The sequence below is a fragment of the Dipodomys ordii genome, unplaced genomic scaffold, assembly GCF_000151885.1.
Source record: "Dipodomys ordii isolate 6190 unplaced genomic scaffold, Dord_2.0 Scaffold85, whole genome shotgun sequence".
In the NCBI taxonomy this organism is placed as follows: Eukaryota; Metazoa; Chordata; class Mammalia; order Rodentia; family Heteromyidae; genus Dipodomys; species Dipodomys ordii.
Window position 1 is genome coordinate 6711069 of NW_012267301.1, and position 17813 is coordinate 6728881.

The 17813-nt window shown below is 37.3% G+C and overlaps 1 protein-coding gene across 1 annotated transcript in view; it reads left to right on the forward strand.

Annotated features, from left to right (window-relative positions):
• Window positions 1-17813, forward strand: part of Lars (leucyl-tRNA synthetase) — a 71465-nt gene that overhangs the window by 9543 nt on the left and 44109 nt on the right. Inside the window, exons 3-12 of the mRNA XM_013025498.1 lie at window positions 1037-1058; window positions 2244-2381; window positions 6246-6407; window positions 8255-8367; window positions 9754-9817; window positions 13280-13347; window positions 13443-13668; window positions 15981-16068; window positions 16148-16224; window positions 17147-17200. Coding sequence (XP_012880952.1) covers window positions 1037-1058; window positions 2244-2381; window positions 6246-6407; window positions 8255-8367; window positions 9754-9817; window positions 13280-13347; window positions 13443-13668; window positions 15981-16068; window positions 16148-16224; window positions 17147-17200 — 1012 coding nt within the window. The remainder of the gene's footprint in view (window positions 1-1036; window positions 1059-2243; window positions 2382-6245; window positions 6408-8254; window positions 8368-9753; window positions 9818-13279; window positions 13348-13442; window positions 13669-15980; window positions 16069-16147; window positions 16225-17146; window positions 17201-17813) is intronic.

Here is a 17813-nt window from a genome sequence, read left to right on the forward strand (position 1 = left end):
AGGAGGCTGCAATGCTTGGTAAGAAATGTACGCATTATCCTGCCCATGCAATTGTAACCCCTCTGTACAGTATGTTCACAAATAAAATAAAATAAGATTAAAAAAAAAAAGGCACGCATTAGCTGAGTGTGATAGTGTATATCTGTAATCTCATCTCTGGAGGCTTGGGCAGGCCGATAGCCATTCACCCCCACCCTGCCCTACGTAGTAAGTTCCCTGTCAGCCTGGGAAATGCTGTTTCAAAGAGACAGAAAAGAAAAACAAAGTCCCAAATACTTCAGTGTGTATTTCTTGAGAACATGGGCATTCATTATAGTCACACCGCCTCCTTTTAATTTAACTTTGATATACTATCATCTTTAATCTGTAGCCAAATTTTAGTCGTGCCAAGATCTTGTTTTTCTTTTTTTCTTTTTGTAGATGACACATTCTCTTTAATATCTTAGTTTTTTTGTCATGATGTTGATGTTTGGGTTACTGCAACAAAAACACAATATAGATGAGTTGTAAATCTTTCACTGTGTCATTTTAAAAAACACATAATGAATGGCAGTTGTCTCAGTTTACTAATACCTAGCAACATGTTGTAGATTTTGTTTGTGTGCTTGTTTTTTGATAGTTTTGGGGTTTGAACTCAAGGACTTTTGCTGTCTAGGAAAGCACTGTACCACTTGAGCCATTCCTCCAGTCCTTTTGCTTCAAGTAATTTTCAAATAAGTTCTCTCACTTTTTGCCTGAGCCAGTCTCAGACCATGTTTCTTCTACCTATGCCTCATACATAGCTGGGATTACAAGTGTATGCTATCATATCAGCTTAGTTATTGAAGTGGGTTCACACTATTTGCCTAGTTTGGCCTGAAACCACCGAGTGTATTCTGATCTCTACCTCATGAGTAGCTGGGATCATGTAGTAGGAATCACTGTGCTTACTTAGCCTTATCAAAGACATTGCATTTAATAGAATTTTGTGCTTCTGCTGCCACACATATTGTATGCTACATTGAGTACTGTGTTTTTTTTTTTTTTTTGAAAATAGTGAAAAACTATTAGAAATTTTAGTAAGAATTTATAAACACAAGCACACCTTATTGTAAAAAGAACATTTTGATACACAAATACCATCCAAGATGAAAGAAAATTACAATATATTCTAATTGTAATAAATTCACCATAATGGTCAGTATTCTGAAGTTGTTCAAGTTTAATACAGTGTTCATGTTAAATATAGTAAGGATACTGTATTTAACTTTTTTTCCTTAGAAAAAGCACATTGCTTACTGATCAGTTTTGAATTTGAGGAAGTTCACTTATAATTATCTGAAGACTCAGTTTAATATTTTACTTGTATGGACAATTTCTCCATCATTGTTAGAAAATATGATAACATTTCTTTCTTTGTTTCCATCTTAATAATGGAGTAATTGTCACATGCCTTTCTCTGTTAATTGTCATTAGGGGTAGAGAATTTAAAAAAGTTTATAAAAATGTTAACACTGGGCTAGGAAGATGGCTCAGTGGTAGAGTGCTTGCCTTGCATGCCTGAGGCCCTGGGTTCGATTCCTCAGCACCACATAAGCAAAATGAAAAAAAGCCGGTAGTGGTGCTGTGGCTCAAGTGGTAGGGCACTAGCCTTAAGCTGAAGAGCTGAGGGACAGCGCCCAAGCCCAGAGTTCAAGCCCCACGACCGACAAAAAAAAAAAAAAAATGTTAACACTGTGTCTGGATATTCAATAGAGTCATGCTTCATAACCATTTGAGAGTCAGCAATTAGTAGTGCTCACAGCTAGAATTTGTTATAGAGATGAACTAAGGAGACCTAGTTGGAGTTGCAGGCTGAGTCTGGAGGAATCTTTGTACACAGGATGGATACTCTTTGGATGCGAGTACAGGATGCTAGTAAGAAGGATGTCCTTCTTAGCAGAGCCTAACAGGTAGGCATGTAGTGGAACAGATTTTGCCCATCTCCTGAGTCTCAGACCCACCATCACAAAACGAAGGGTAGCAAAGGAAACAAGGTAAGTATGGGAGTACTCTGTGTTTTGAACAAATGGTGGCTGAATCAATGAACTAAAATGCTAATTTGTAAATTAGTGAATTTTGGCGTGCAAGATGTGTATGTATTGTTTTCTATAATATTCTACCTATATCTAGATATTGAAGAAATTCCATTCTACTTAGCCTTAGAAATAAAAAACTCAAATTATGTCCTTGAGTTTTGAACTTCACTCTCTCCAATGTTATAGGCATGTGCTGATAAGTTGAAAAGAGAAATAGAGCTGTATGGTTGCCCCCCTGATTTTCCAGATGAAGAAGAAGAGGAGGAAGAGATGAGTGTTAAAACAGATGATATCATAATTAAAGATAAAGCAAAAGGAAAAAAGGTTTGGTGGTTGTTGATATTTATGTTGGCTGATTTATATGTGCATTTCCAATATTATCAAAGTAACTGGCACATAAAATGGATTTGGTAATTTAAGTGTTGCATCCATATGTTAGCTTTCTTCTTTCTTGTTGATTTTTCTTTTTTCTTTCATGTGAGGCAATCTTAGGTTTAAAGAGGAGTTGCAAGATAGTATAGAGTTCCCTTAAAATCTTTACCCACTTGCCCTAATGTTATTACAGCTTATCTAAGTATACTAAAAAATCCTCAAAACTAAGGAATCAGCATTACCACAGTCTTATTTACTAAACTGCAGACTGCATTTGGATTCTCACTTAAGACCTCAATCTTGATCATTTTGGTAGGTGGTGTATACCAGGCCTTTCTACTGTTAGGATTTCATTTTTGCTATTTGTAATTGATACATACTTTGATAGATATTTCGAGGCTATGGAAATAATACCTTATTTCTTTTTAATGTTTGCTCACAACCATTATCTATACTGTTCTAATGGTGATTTTCAATTTTATTCTTTCTGTGTTTATTATCTAGAATTCTGAAAGAAAAAGTGTCTTTTTTCCCCTTGTTTTTCCTTCCTTCCTTCCTTCCTTCCTTCCTTCCTTCCTTCCTTCCTTCCTTGCTTTCTTCCTTGCTTTCTTTCTTGCTTTCCTGCCTTCCTTCCATCCTTTTTTCTTCCTCTCTGTTTCCTTCCCTCCCTCCCTTCCTCCCTTTTCTTTTTTTTTTTTTTTTCGGTCGTGGGGCTTGAACACTGGCCTGGGCGCTGTCCCTCAGCTCTTCAGCTCAAGAGGAGCGCTCTACCACTTGAGCTATAGCACCACTTTCGGTTTTCTGGTGGTTTATTGGAGATAGGAGTCTCATGGTCTCTCCTGCCCGGGCTGGCTTTGAACTGCGATCCCCAGATCTCAGCCTCCTGAGTAGCTAGGATTACAGGCATGAGCCACCAGCGCCCGGCTTCCCTTTTCTTTTCTTTCTTCCCTCCTTCCTTTTTTTCTTTCTTTGTTTCCTCCTTTTCTTCTTTTCCTCTTTTCTTCCCCCCCCCATTTCTTTCTTTAGAAATAAGTTCCTTTTTATTATTATTAAATAATTATACAAAGGAATTTCAATTTAACATGTCAGTTTATGGGCATATTCATTTTCTTTTTTGTTGGTTGTAGGGCTTGAACTCTGGGCTTGGGTGCAGTCCTCAACTCTTCAGCTTAAGGTGATTGCTCTACCACTTGAGCCACAGAGCCATTTCCAGTTTTCTGGTGATTAACTGGAGATAAGAGTCTCATGGACTTTCCTGCCTGGGCTGGCTTTGAACCGCAATCCTCATATCTCAACCTTCTGAGTAGCTAGGATTACAGGTTGAGCCACCATTGCCCAGCAGCATAGGCATCTTGAACAATGTCACCTTTACCATTGTTCTCTACCATTTGTCCCAACTCCACCCATCCCCTCAAGTTACTTGGTTCCACTTTCACATATGTACATTGAATATTATTACTGTTCGCTCCTACTCTTTTCTCCATTCATCTACCCTACTGTTCTTCATCTCCTCCAACCTCTGACAACATATATTCTAGCTTCCTGGTATTTTATTAAACTCTTAAGTTAGCTGTTCAAGAGAATCTTTCCCTGTGTATACCACATTATCTGCATATGACCCTGTATATATGTTCATATGTTTATAGTTTAAGTACAACTTCCACATAAGTGAGAAAATATGTGCCCTTTGTCTCTCTGAGACTGACTTAATTCACTTAACAAAATTTTATGAAATAAACTTCTAATGTCTTCTCTGCCTGTGATTTATTTCATTTGAGCTTCAGCGTCTTAAAAAAGAATACCTTTGGCTCAGTGGTAGAGTGCTTGCCTCACATGCATGAGGCCCTGGGTTTGATTCCTCAGCACCACATAAACAGAAAAAGCTGGAACTGGTTTTGTGGTTCAAGTGGTAGAGCACTTGCCTTGAGGTGAAGAGCTGAGGGACAGTGCCCAGGTCCAGAGTTCAAGTCTCACAACTGACAACCCCCCCCCCAAAAAAAAAAAAAACCCTTTAAGTAGTTGTACAAAGCAATTAAATAGCAGTTACAATACACCTTGACAAATGCTTTCATAGATAATTTGAGACTGTGGAAAGAGTACCTTGTTTGTTTTCTACTGGCCATTTTCAATTTTTCTTATTCTTTCTCTGTTTATTATCTAGAATTCTGAAAGATGAGGTATCCTTTTTTCCCCTATTTGGTTTTTCAAATTTTTTTATATTAGTATGGAGTTATGGATATTTAATTTTTTTTTTTTTTTTTGCCAGTTCTGGGGCTTGAACTCAGGGCCTGGGTGCTGTCCCTGAGCTTCTTTGGCTCAAGGCTAGCACTCTACCATTTGAGCCACAGTGCCACTTCCAGCTTTTTCTGTTTATGTGGTAATGAGGAATTGAATCCTAGGCTTCATGCATGCTAGGCAAACACTCTACCACTAAGCCACATTCCCAGCTGGATATTTAATTCTGTAGATAGGGTTACTTATTGTTATGTTTGTTATTCCTCAGATTCTAACATTGGCCACTGGGAGTTCTTTGAGTTTGGTACCAAGTCCATTTGACATTCCTTTATTTTTTCTTTTTGTTATAAAACACTTTTTTAATTTCTAGGATCACAAAGTCCTCTAAGCTTGTGTTCCCTGTTTCAGCTTTGGAATCAAACAGGGTAAAAGCTCCTTGGCTTCTCCTGGAAACCCTTATTTATTTTATTGAAGAATTGTTGTCAGAAACTATGGTGTAAAGGCCAGGTGGGCTCATAACTATGACTACTTTCAGACCTCTCAGTGGGAAAGAGATATGCTTACCAGCCCACCACTGTCCACATACCTAATTTATGTCTATCTACACGTGAAAACAAATGAGTTCATACTCATTTTTTTTATCAACATGAATAATTCTAGCATTCTCCCTTTGTTTATATATGAGTTACACTATAACAGGAACCTCGCTCTTACTATTTATTGTATATTTATTTGTTCATTTCTACACTAGTAGTAAAGTTGCTTTAAAATTCTTAATTTATATTTGAGAGAAAACAGTTTTACCAACTAAAATAAATCAGGTTTTGTATATAATTCTTTTTGTCTTTAGAGTCTAGTCAACATACTTTCCCAAAATGTTCCAGAATTCCTTTAATCAACACCTTTCTTTCCCAATCCTTTGTGGTTAGGTCATGTATTTATAATATAATTAGAAACATTATGGCCTGCATTCCATCCTATATTTTCTCCATACCTTGGTTGAATTATATACAGCAAAATTTTACTTTGTGCATAGTTCTATGTGTCTGAGAAATAGTAGAGTTATGCTCAAAATTTCCTGTGTTTCCTTTTTAATTATCTCTAACTGTGACATTCTGATATTGGTAAATATTAGAAAAGAAGGGAGCTCTTGCTATTAGTTTTTAGCTAAAAAAGAACTGATGTGTGGCACGAAAAGGAAGAAATTGAAATTTGGTTCTAAAGTCTCATTTCACTATTGGTAGTTCTTTGTGGCTCCATCTATTTAGTTATCATTAGAAAATCCACTTTTTATTAGCTTACAATAGTTATGCAGATTTCCACACATTTACAATATATTCCAATCAATCACTGTCCCTTTCCTACTTCTTTTCCCAAAACAATCCCAACAGGTTTCCTTGTTCCAGTTTTGTAGACAGAATAGTACAAGTGACTCCTGCAGTGTTCTCATGTATCACCAGCGGTTTGAGAATTAAAAATATTACATTCAGATTATTCACTTAAAATTGCTGTGGTCCTTGAATGCTAAGCATTTGTTTGTTATTCTTTAATGGAGTTTTTTTTTTTTTTGTCTGTTTTTAGAGCAAAGCTGCTGCTAAAGCTGGGTCTTCTAAGTATCAGTGGGACATAATGAAATCTCTTGGACTGTCTGATGAAGAGATTGTAAAATTTTCTGATGCAGAACATTGGCTGGAATATTTCCCACCACTGGCTATTCAAGACTTGAAAAGAATAGGTTTAAAGGTATACCATCACCTCATAGTTACAGAAAATGTGGAGAAAGTTTAAAAAGAAAGTTTAAAAAGATATGGACCAACTCTTAAATTGAGAATAATGTATTGTACCTGGATGCTACTGGAGAATTGTACTGTTAATGTCAGAGTAGCCCCTAGTGGGACTATGGCAGCAGAGAGCATTTTAGTATTTGTCTCACTGAAGTGTATATTGATATACTGACCCTTAGTACAAAAGAGTTTTATTCAAAGAGTAAGAAGAAGTTGAAGGTTAATTTAAATATTTAGGAGTATGCAACATTATTGTTTAATTCTTTTTTTTTTTTGCCAGTCCTGGGGACTGAACTCAGGGCCTGGGTACTGTCTCTGAGCTTCTTTTGCTCCAGGCTATCACTCTACTGCTTGAGCCAGTTGAACCTTGAGCCAGTTGAGCCACAGCACCACTTCTGGCTTTTTCTGTTTATGTGGTACTAAGGAATTGAACCCAGGGCTTCGTGCATACAAGGCAAGCACTCTACCACTAAGCCACATTCCCAGTTCTGTTTAATTCTTTTTCATTTATTATAATTCCTATTTAGTTAATTTTATTGTAAAGATGTTGTACAGAGGGGTTACAGTTATATGAGTAAGGCAATGAGTACATTTCTTTTTTTTTGGGGTCTGGTCATGGGGCCTGAACTCTGGGCCTGGGCGCTATCCCTCAGTTCTTCAGCTAATGAGTACATTTCTTGTTGAGCATTTTTACCCCCGTTGTTGCTCCCCCACTATATTTATTACTAAGTAAATGCTTAGAAACATTAAAAAACACCAACTCTCGGCTTTCAATTTATTTTTAACAGTTAAAGTTATTCTAATTTGGGGACTCAAGAAGAGTAAAGCTGAGAGCTGGTGGTTCATACCTGTGATCCTAGCTACTCAGGAGGCTGAGATCAGGATTCAAAATCAGCCCCGGGCAGAAAAGTCCCTGTGAGACTTTTTTTAAAATATTTTTTTTGTTGTAAAAATACTGTACAGAGGAGTTACATGAGCAAGGTAATGAGTACATTTCCTATCAAGCATTGTTACCTCCTTTGTTTTTCTCCTACCATCCCTTCCTTCCCACCTCCACAACTACATCCCCCCCCAAATTGTAAAGTTTGTTTTTCAACATAGTGTCTGTACATCTCATTGTTACAATGGGTCAACCTGTATTCCTATTTAAACATTTTGTTTTTTCACTTCCCCTCCCCAAATTAGAGACGTGTTACAAGATGCAGGGCTCTGAAATCAAATACAGTGAAACCGGGTTATACCGTGGGGGAGGAACATATAAAGAAACAAAAAAATCTCATGGCACATTATAAGTATGTTAGAAACAGTAGCAAGAAAGAAAAAAAAATCACTTGTGTCCCTCTCTTGGGGTTCATTTTGCTTACCATCATCTTATCTGGTCATATGTACATAGCTTTTGACCTTTTCTGCTTGTCCTTACACTAGTTATTGCAAATAAGGGAAACCGTGGGACCTATGTTTCTTTGGGCCTGGCTTACTTCACTTAATATAATTTTTTCCAAGTATTTCCATTTCTTACAAATGGGGCAATGTCATTCTTTCTGATGGAGGCATAGAATTCCATTTTTATCTACCAGAAAACCAGAAGTGAAGCTGTGGCTCAAAGTAGTAGAGTTCTAACCTTGAGCAAAAAAGCTCAGGACAGGGCTCAGGCCCTAAGGTCAAACTCCATGACTGACCAAGTGTACACATACATACACACACACACACATAAAACACACACACAGAGTAAATAATTGATTCATAGGATATCTTATAAAACTTTTGAATATTAAAAAAATTGCTATTTCCTTTCTCATTCTGTAGGTAGACTGGCGGCGTTCTTTCATCACCACTGATGTTAATCCTTACTATGATTCATTTGTCAGGTGGCAATTTTTAACACTAAGAGAAAGAAATAAAATTAAATTTGGGAAGCGGTAAGTTTGTTTTCCTTCATTTTAGTAAAGTACTAACTATACCATTCCTTCTTTATAATTCAGTATTCATAGCCTTTCTCTTTTTTTGCTTTTGTTTTTGTTTTTGTTTTGGTGCCAGTTCTGGTGCTTGGACTCAGGGCCTGTGGTGCTGTCCCTCAGCATATTTGCTCAAGGCCAGCACTGTACCACTTGAGTCACAGCTCCATTTCCAGCTTTTTGCTGGCTAGAGATTAGCATCTGACAGACTTTCCTGCCCAGGCTAGCTTTGAACTGGGATCCTCATATTTAAGCCTACTGAATAGCTAGGATTACAGGAATGTGCCACCTGGCTTTTTTTGTTCTTTTACTGTCTTATCCTTTGTTTTTCCCCACTAGTTTCTCTTTTGTCTTGGTGCCAGGATTGAAACTGTTTCTTGCTTATGCATGCAAGTGCTGTAGTACTGACTTGCATCCCCACTCTCTTGTTAATGTCTTAATTTCTCTGAGTATCTGTGCATAGTGGAGCATGCCTGTATTTCTAGTTACTTGGTAGGCAGGGGTGGGAAGATTGAGGACTGAGATGGGACTGGGTAAAACTCAAGACCCTATTTGAAAACTAAATGCAGGAGGTGGGGGGAGTGTAATTGTGGAGATGGGAGGGCTGGAATGGTAAGGGAAAAACAAAGGAGGAGGTAACAATGCTTGATAAGAAATGTCATTACCTTGCTCATGTAATTGTAACCGCTCTGTACCGTATTTTCACAATAAAAAAAACTTACTAATAAAAGAAAAAACCAAAACCAAATGCAGAGGGACTGGGAGTATAGATCAAGATGCACTGTAGTCATAATCTGATTTGTGGTATTGAAAGCTTTAAAAAAAAATAAAAAAATATAAAAAAAGACTGGGAGTATACTTTAAGTGGTAGAGTGCTTTCCTATCAATCTCAAGGCCCCATGTTAAATCCCCAGTACCACCAAAACCAAGTTTTTATTTCTCTGATCTGTCTTGTGTTATAATACAGAATGAAATTTGTATGAAATGAAATCTGGACAAGCAGAAAATAGTCATTGTGTATTTATACTTGTGTTCTCTAAATTGTTGACAAAATTTAGAGATTCTTGCTTGTTTATGTAGCTACTTGCAGCTTACAAATGAAATTATATTTCACCATGTCTTTATTTATGTCACAAAACTAGTATTCATATGTTTTGATGGTATTACCTTTGATGAAGGTAAAAACTTCTCATCAGTAATGAAGTTGACAGAACTACTCACAAGTATAGAAGTAGATATTTGTTCAGAATTTTCAGTTATAAGACATATATATAAGAAGTTAGCAACACTGGCAAATAGACTATAACTTATATATTATAATAATACTTGTACTTACTGTTTATCTTGTAGGCATACCATTTATTCTCCAAAAGATGGACAGCCTTGCATGGATCATGACAGACAAACTGGAGAGGTGATTATTTGGGCTATACAGTAGTTATTAAAATCTTTGATGTGATCATAGTGTTTCAGATCAGAAACTTAAAAATATAGCTTAGTTGCAGTGCTGATGTGTATAGTATGGTCATGGTACTCTGGTGCGTATGAAAAGGGAGATAATATCAAGACAGGGACATGTGCCTTGTTTAGGACCTTGTGTACTCTAAGAATAGTATGTGGACTAGCTATATCAACTTGTTACAGGAAAGCGCATTGTTAAGCCTCACCCCTAAACTGCCACATCAGTTTAAGTATCCTGGGGTATGACCCAGGAATTTGTTTTTACAGTGTGATTCATATACATACTAATATTTGAGAAGCATCATTTGGAAAATACAACTCTAAAGAGAAGAATGTGGGGAAAGGTAATAAGATATACATAGCTAACTTTTGAAGTACACAGATTCCATTTATATGTGCTTTAATCATGTGCCTGGTTGTTCATTGCCAGTGTACTGGTAGCCATGCATCATAGCATTTCTTTTTATGTTATTATAGAACACATTAAGTAACATTCCTGTACTACTCGAATAAAAAAAGCAAGAGTGTTTTTCCTAAAGCCTTGCTTGGCTTATTAAATCAGTAAATGCTTGTATCTATCTGAGCTTATATACTCAGTCTTACATATATCTGAATACTACAGATTGGGTAATTTATACAGAATAATGGTTTATTTAGTGATTGGTTCTAGAGAATTGAAGGCCAAAGGAATACCTCAGGTTAAGGCCTTTTTTTTTTTTTTTTTTGGTTGGTTGTAAGGTTTGAACTCTGGGCCTGGGCACTGTCTCTCAGCTCTTCAGCTCAAGGCAGTTGCTCTACCACTTGAGTCACAGCACTACTTCAGGTTTTCTGGTGGTTAATTGGAGATAAGTCTCACAACTTTCCTGTCCGATCTGGCTTTGAACTGCAATGCTCAGATCTCAGCCTCCTGGGTAGCTAGAATTACAGGCGTGAGCCACTGGCACCCAGCCTTTCTTCTTTAGGGCCTGGGCACTGTCCCTGAACTTCTTTTTGCTCAAGGCTAGCACTCTGCCACTAAGCCATATTCTCAGCCTCAAAGGCCTTCTTTTTAGTAGAGATTATTTATAAATTACAGAGGTGGAGCCTGGCAACACATAATACTAGGGCCACACATGTGAGACTGAGGCAAATTGTCTTTTATGATATCCACTCTCATAGCCTTTTATGATAGCCACTCTCACAATAGTCTGTTGACCTGATAATCCATTAATTCATGAGTGGATTATTCTATTATCAGAGCAGAGTCCTCATGACCTAAATACGTCTTAAAGCTTCCATCTTTTGGTACCTCACAGGGGAGTTTAAATTTCAGTGTGAGTTTTGGTAGGAACATTCAACCCTAGCAAGTTCCCTTTTATTACATATTTTAGTATGTAATAAAATAAAAAGTAAAAAAATTTAAAAAATCAGCCTGGCTTAAAGTTTGTGTTGTTTTTTTTTTTTAGTTGGTCGGTTGTGGGGTCTGAACTCTGAGCCTGGGGGCTGTCCCTTAGCTCAAGGCTAGCACTCTATCACTTGAGCCACAGCACCACTTCTGGCTTTTTTTCTGTTTATGTGGTGCTGAGGAATCGAACCCAGGGCCTCATGCATGTAAGGCAAGCATTCTACCACTGAACCACCTTCCCAGCCCCAGAAAGTTTTTATATAGGTTGAGCATTCCTAATCTAAAATGTTCCAAAGTTCAAAATGTTCCAGTGAGCCAGGAGCCAGTGGCTCATACCTCTAATCCTAGCTACTCAGGAGGCTAAGATCTGAGAATCGCAGTTCAAAGCCAGCTCCGACAAGAAAATCTGTGAGACTCTTATCGACAATTAACCACCAGAAAAATGAAGTGGCACCGTGGCTCGATTGGTGAAGTGCTAGCCTTGAGCTGAAGACCTCAGGGACAGCGCCCAGACCCAGAGTTCAAGCCCCACAACCGACAAAAAAAAAAGTTCTAGTGATATTTTTTGATCGCTGACCTACCACTCAAAAAGTATGGATTTGGAGACATTGTGAATCTCTCTCCCTCCCCTCCTCCTTTCCCTCGTTTCGTCTTTTCCTTGATTTATCTATTTATTTTTTGGTACCAGTCCTAGGACTTGAACTCGGGAAGTTCTGCTTTTTGGTTTTTGGACATTGCACTTGCTAAGCAAGCGCTTTTGCCTCTGGGCTATATTTCAGTCTGAACTCAGGGTTTGGGCACTGTCTCTGGGCTTTTTTGTTAAAGGCTAGAGTTCTACCACTTGAGCCACAGCTTCACTTCCAGCTTTTGTGATGCTTAATTGGAGATAAGAGTCTCACAGGCTGGCTTTAAATTGTGATCCTCAGATCTCAGCCTTTTGAGTCACTGATGCCCAGCTTCTCCCCTCCTTTTTTGCTGGGACCAGGCTTGAATTCAGGGCCTCACACTTAGTCATGGCTTAGCAGTACATTGTAGATGTTGGTTGTCAGATTTAGCCATGCTTAGCTACTAAAGTAACCACAGATATTCCAAAACAGATCTGAAACATTTCTCCCCAAAGATTTTGGGTAAGAGATACTGACTGAGATGTGGTTCAAGTGGCACACCATTTGTCTGGCAAGCATAAGGCCTTGAGTTCAATCTTCTCCATCTCTCACTCCCACTCCATGGTCAAAAATTACTTACTAAGTACATTTCTTTTTGAATAGTGTCACCCTTTCCCTCATTTTCTCCTAGTTTTTCCCTTTCTGACTCCCCCCCCTCAAGTTGTATAGTTCGTTTCTAACATAATATTTAGTGAGTATTACTGCTGAATTAGTTCACTCTTTGTTCCATAGTTTCTATGCCTCCCCTTCCTCTCCCCAGTTCAGATAAAATTAAATATGAGACAAAGTGTACAGAGGTAAAAAACAGTGACAAAAGGGAAAAAGAACAAGAAAACAAAGGAAAAAAAAAGAAAACCTATGTAGTTTTATAGTGAGTGATAGTAGTATCCTAAATTCTAATGATGGCTCATGGAGTTTCAAAGCATTTTTTAAATAAATTATCTTAGGTATTCCTTGGGACAGTCTTTTGTGTGAGATGTAGCAGTGTTACTTTGCACTTAAGAAAGCAAAGTTTTTAGAGATTATGTCTATTGAGTCAGGCCATTAGTAAGGGAATGAGAAAGCTTAGAATGTATATTATCTGATGCCTGGCCCAGTGTATAATTGTGATAACTGCCCTCCAGGACTTGTACTAGGGTCCAGCATTGGAGTTCTTTTCGAACTCTCATTTTGGTGAATACCATTTTGATTATGACATCAAGTCCCTCCTTATATACTAGACTTCCGCTTGAATATGGCCAGCACACCAGTGGCAGTCTATTCACTTCTAACAGTGGAAGAACCCATGTCAGATCTCTCACATATGTTGGTGAGTTTAATCCAAGTCTTTTTTTCACTTAGATTTTTGTTTTGTTTATTGGTTTAGGGTGTTGGACCTCAGGAATACACTTTAATCAAATTGAAAGTGCTGGAGCCATACCCATCCAAGTTAAGGTAAGGTTACTAAAGAGTTAATGTTTCATCATTTCTGAACAATAAGGTAGTTGTGAAGGAATCTTTTAATTTAAATACCTCCTTTTTCTTTTTAGTGGCCTGAAAGGTAAAAGTATCTTCTTAGTTGCTGCTACTCTTAGACCTGAGACCATGTTTGGACAGACAAACTGTTGGGTTCGTCCTAATCTAAAGTACATTGGATTTGAGACGGTGGATGGTGATATATTCATCTGCACCCAAAGAGCAGCCAGGAATATGTCATACCAGGGCTTTACCAAAGACAATGGAGTGGTGCCTGTTGTTAAGGAGTTAATGGGAGAGGTAAGTTGGGTATTACATTTTATTTTCATGCATACAATTAGAGGAAATTTTCAACAATGAAGCTTGAGAAAAGAACATTTAAAGAAAACTTTTAATTTGAGAGGTACATGTAATAAAGTGTATGTTGACTTGTAGTTTGTTGAATTTTCATATATGCATTATACTTAATGGTGTATTTGCTTAATTGAACATTACCCAAATCAAGATACGTAACTGTGGTTTCCAAAAGTTCTGGAGTGTACTAAACTTTCTCCTCCAAAGGGAATCTCTGCTCTGTCTTCACTAATAATTAGTTGCTATATTTGTACTCTTTAAAACATTTTCAGTTTATCCAGTCACTGGTGGCTAACCCCTGTGAACCTAGCTACTTAGGAGGCTGAGATCTGAGGGTCATGGTTCAAAGCCAGTTCAGGAAGGAAAGTCTTATCTCCAATTAAACACCAAAGAGTATGAAGTAGATCTGTGGCTCAAATGGTAGAGCTCTAACTTTGAATAAAAAAGGTCCCAGCACCCAGACCATGACTTTAAACCTCAGGAATCAGCACACACATAAAAAACTTTTCAGGCCAGGCATCAGTGGCTCATGCCTATAATCCTAGCTACTCAGGAGCCTGAGATCTTAGGATTAGGGTTCAAAGCCAGCATGGACAGAAAAGTTCCTGTGAGACTCTATCTCTAATTAACCATTCAAAAACTGGAAGTGGCACTGTGGCTCAAAGTAGTAGAGTGCTAGCCTTAAGCAGAAGGGCTCAGGGACAGTGCCCAGGCCCTGCGTTCAAGCCCTGTTACCAACAAAAAGGAAAAAAAAAAAGAAACTTTAAACAGTTTTTTTGTTAGCTTACATTAGTTAGGCAGAGGCAGATTTCATTGTTACATTTCTAATTATGTACTCTTTTGTGTCTGATGTCTTTTGCCCAATTGTGCAGTTGATACATGTTATATATAGGAGAATTTTAAAAAATTGCTGTGTATTCATTTTATATCTCTAAAGTAGCATATTTTAAATTTTATATATCAACTCAGCAAATATTTGGTTGAAAAATATAATTTTCCCCAAGAGATTTAATGATGACACTAGAGTTATGTTCGTTTATTTAAATACTGTTAGCTCTGTTCCTGGTAATTAGTATTAAATGTCAATGAAACAGGATGAGTGGGAGCTATGTGGGAGGAAAGTGAATCGTTTACTTAGAATGAGCAGCTGGATGCTGTTTGTGGACAATCACAAATGTGAGTCCAGTATTGCTATACCTCCTAAATTTTTTTTTTTTTTTTGCTGGTCCTGGGGCTTGAACTCAAGGCCTCGGTACTGTCTTTGAGCTTTTGCTCAAGGCTAGCATTCTACCACTTGATCCACACTTCTGGCTTTTTCTGAGTAGTTTATTGGAGATGAGCGTTTCACAGACTTCCCTGTCCGGGCTGGCTTCAAACTGTAATCCTCAGATCTCAGCCTCCTGAGTAGCTAAGATTACAGGCCTGAGCCACTGGCATCTGGCTTCCTAAAGTTTTTTTAAGGCACTAAAATTTTTTTTTATGTCAATTGACTTTCATAATTGTAATTTAAAATTCATCTATAATATTCTATATGGTGATGTAGCATATTTTGTTACATGATTTTTCTTTCACTAATAGTTTTTGCTAGGATAATCAACTAAGCATTTGGTATATTTCTCAAACAAAAATAATTTTTTGAGGGGTTCAAGATTTGTGAACATTTTTAAGGCACTTGCTGTAGATTCCTGTGCCATTTTCCAAAGGAATGCAGTGTTACAAGTGATGTATTAGCATACTGAATTTATCATAACATTGTCAGATTTATAATTACTTAAAATTATTTTTAGTTTAGTAGACAATAAAAATAAGGGAAGATGTGTGGATGATATTAATCTATTTATATATCTTTTCGATGGTACTGGGTTTTGAACTTAGGATCTTAGATTTTCTATGTAAGTGGTCTACCATTTGAGCCATGCTCCCATACCTGTGTGTTTTTTTATTTGACAAAACTTGTATATATTTGTAGTGCGCAATATATTTTAAAATATGTATGCATTGTGGAATGGCCAAATCAAGCTAATTAAAAAATTCAGTACCTCACATATGTATCATTTAGTGAAACTAAACATTTCAGTGATTTTGAACTATGTAATATGTTGTTAATGTAGTCACTGTGTTGTGCAATAATAGACCTCATGAGTTTATTCCTATGTATTTTTGATCTAGGATTTTGGGTTTAAGATACTAATATTGTTTACATTTTAATGATTACAAATACTATTTTCTTTGACTCTGGATTTTTTTTTCTCATGCAGGAAATTCTTGGTGCATCATTATCAGCACCTTTAACATGCTACAAAGTGATCTATGTTCTCCCAATGCTCACTATTAAGGAAGATAAAGGTAGCATTTGTTTATTTCTATGAAAACTTGTGTAATACATTCTGGTTGTATTAGTTAGTTGCACTCTTTCTTTTATAAGGCACTGGTGTGGTCACAAGTGTTCCTTCTGACTCCCCTGATGATTTTGCTGCCTTCAGAGACTTGAAGAAAAAGCAAGCAAGTATCTGAGTTTCTTATTCTTGTTCTGTCTTCACTGTCATTGGTGAGGTACTGTGGAACTTACTATGAAACCTGGTTGAAAGATAAACAATTTTCTTCTATTATCTCACTTGTTTTTAAATGTTTATTATGTTTTCTGTGGTTAGAATTTTGAATTTGTTTTGAAGTCTTTCATTGTCCACTTTTTCATGGTGATAATGTATGCATGTCTATGTGTAATTTTATATTTAGCTTTACAGTTTCATCATCCAGTGCACTTACAGTAAGTTAAATGTTTTAAAGAGTTCTAGGTCCTTTCTTGAGGTATTTAGTAAAATAAATCTGTTCGTATGTAAAGGAAGACAATAGCTTAACAAGTTTTTCATCCATGTCCCAGTGGCTCATGCCTATAATCCTAGCTACTTAGGAGGCTGAGATCTGAGGATTATAGTTTGAAGTCAGATAGAGTAGATAATGCTGAGAGATTCTTATCTCTAATTAAGAAGCAAAAAGCTGGAACTAGAGGCATAGTTTAAGTTGAGTGAACCAGTCATGAGCAAAAGCTGAGTGAGAGTGTAAGATCCAGAGTTCAAGCCCTGTTACTGCACACACACACACACACACACACACACACACACACACACACACACACACACACACACACACACACACACAGACTTGGAGCCAAGTTTGGTTACACTTATATGTAATTCACACACACACACACACACACACACACAGACTTGGAGCCAAGTTTGGTTACACTTATATGTAATTCTAGTGCTGGAGATGCTGAAGCAGGACAATCTCCATTTCAAGGCTAGTCTGGGCTATGTAACAACATGGTCTTAAAACCCCCCAAAATTGGCAGTTTGCTTCTTTCAGTGATCATATCAGTAAATTATTGAAAAATTGTGTTAACTTGGGAATTTTGTTGTAGGCCTTACGAGTGAAGTATGGAATTAGAGATGACATGGTCCTGCCGTTTGAGCCGGTGAGTACATGGGTCATTCCCAGTCTTCATATCTGTGTCAGAGAGGAGGAGAGATGGAGCTAGCAAATTTTCCTTGGTGCAAAACTTAACTGATGAAAATAAAAGAGGGAATTTGCTTAAGGATTTATTCACTTTAATTGTATATGTGCTGTGGCTCATACCATCAGGGAACCAATGGTAAGCGTTTTCTTTTTTTTTTTTGAGTCCGGTCATGGGGCCTGAACCTCAGCTCTTCAGCTCAAGGCTAGCACTGTACCACTTGATCCACAGCACCACTTCCGTCTTTTTTCTTTTTGCTTATGTGGTGCTGAGGAATTGAACCCACGGCCTCATGCATGCAAGGCAACCGCTCTACCTCTGAGCCACCTTCCCAGCCCCTAGTAAGCGTTTTCTTATCACTTTGCACCCTAAAACACTGTTTGTTCCAATTTTAAATTAGCTTGTTTTCTTAGTATGGCCAATTTCCTGTTTCCTAAAGATAAAAATTTGTTATATTAGTTGTTACTGTTTATTTGTAACCCTAGTATTTTTTATTTTTTTTTTTATTGTAAAGATACTATACAGAGGGTTACAGTTACATGAGTGAGGTAATGAGTACACTTCCTCTTGAACA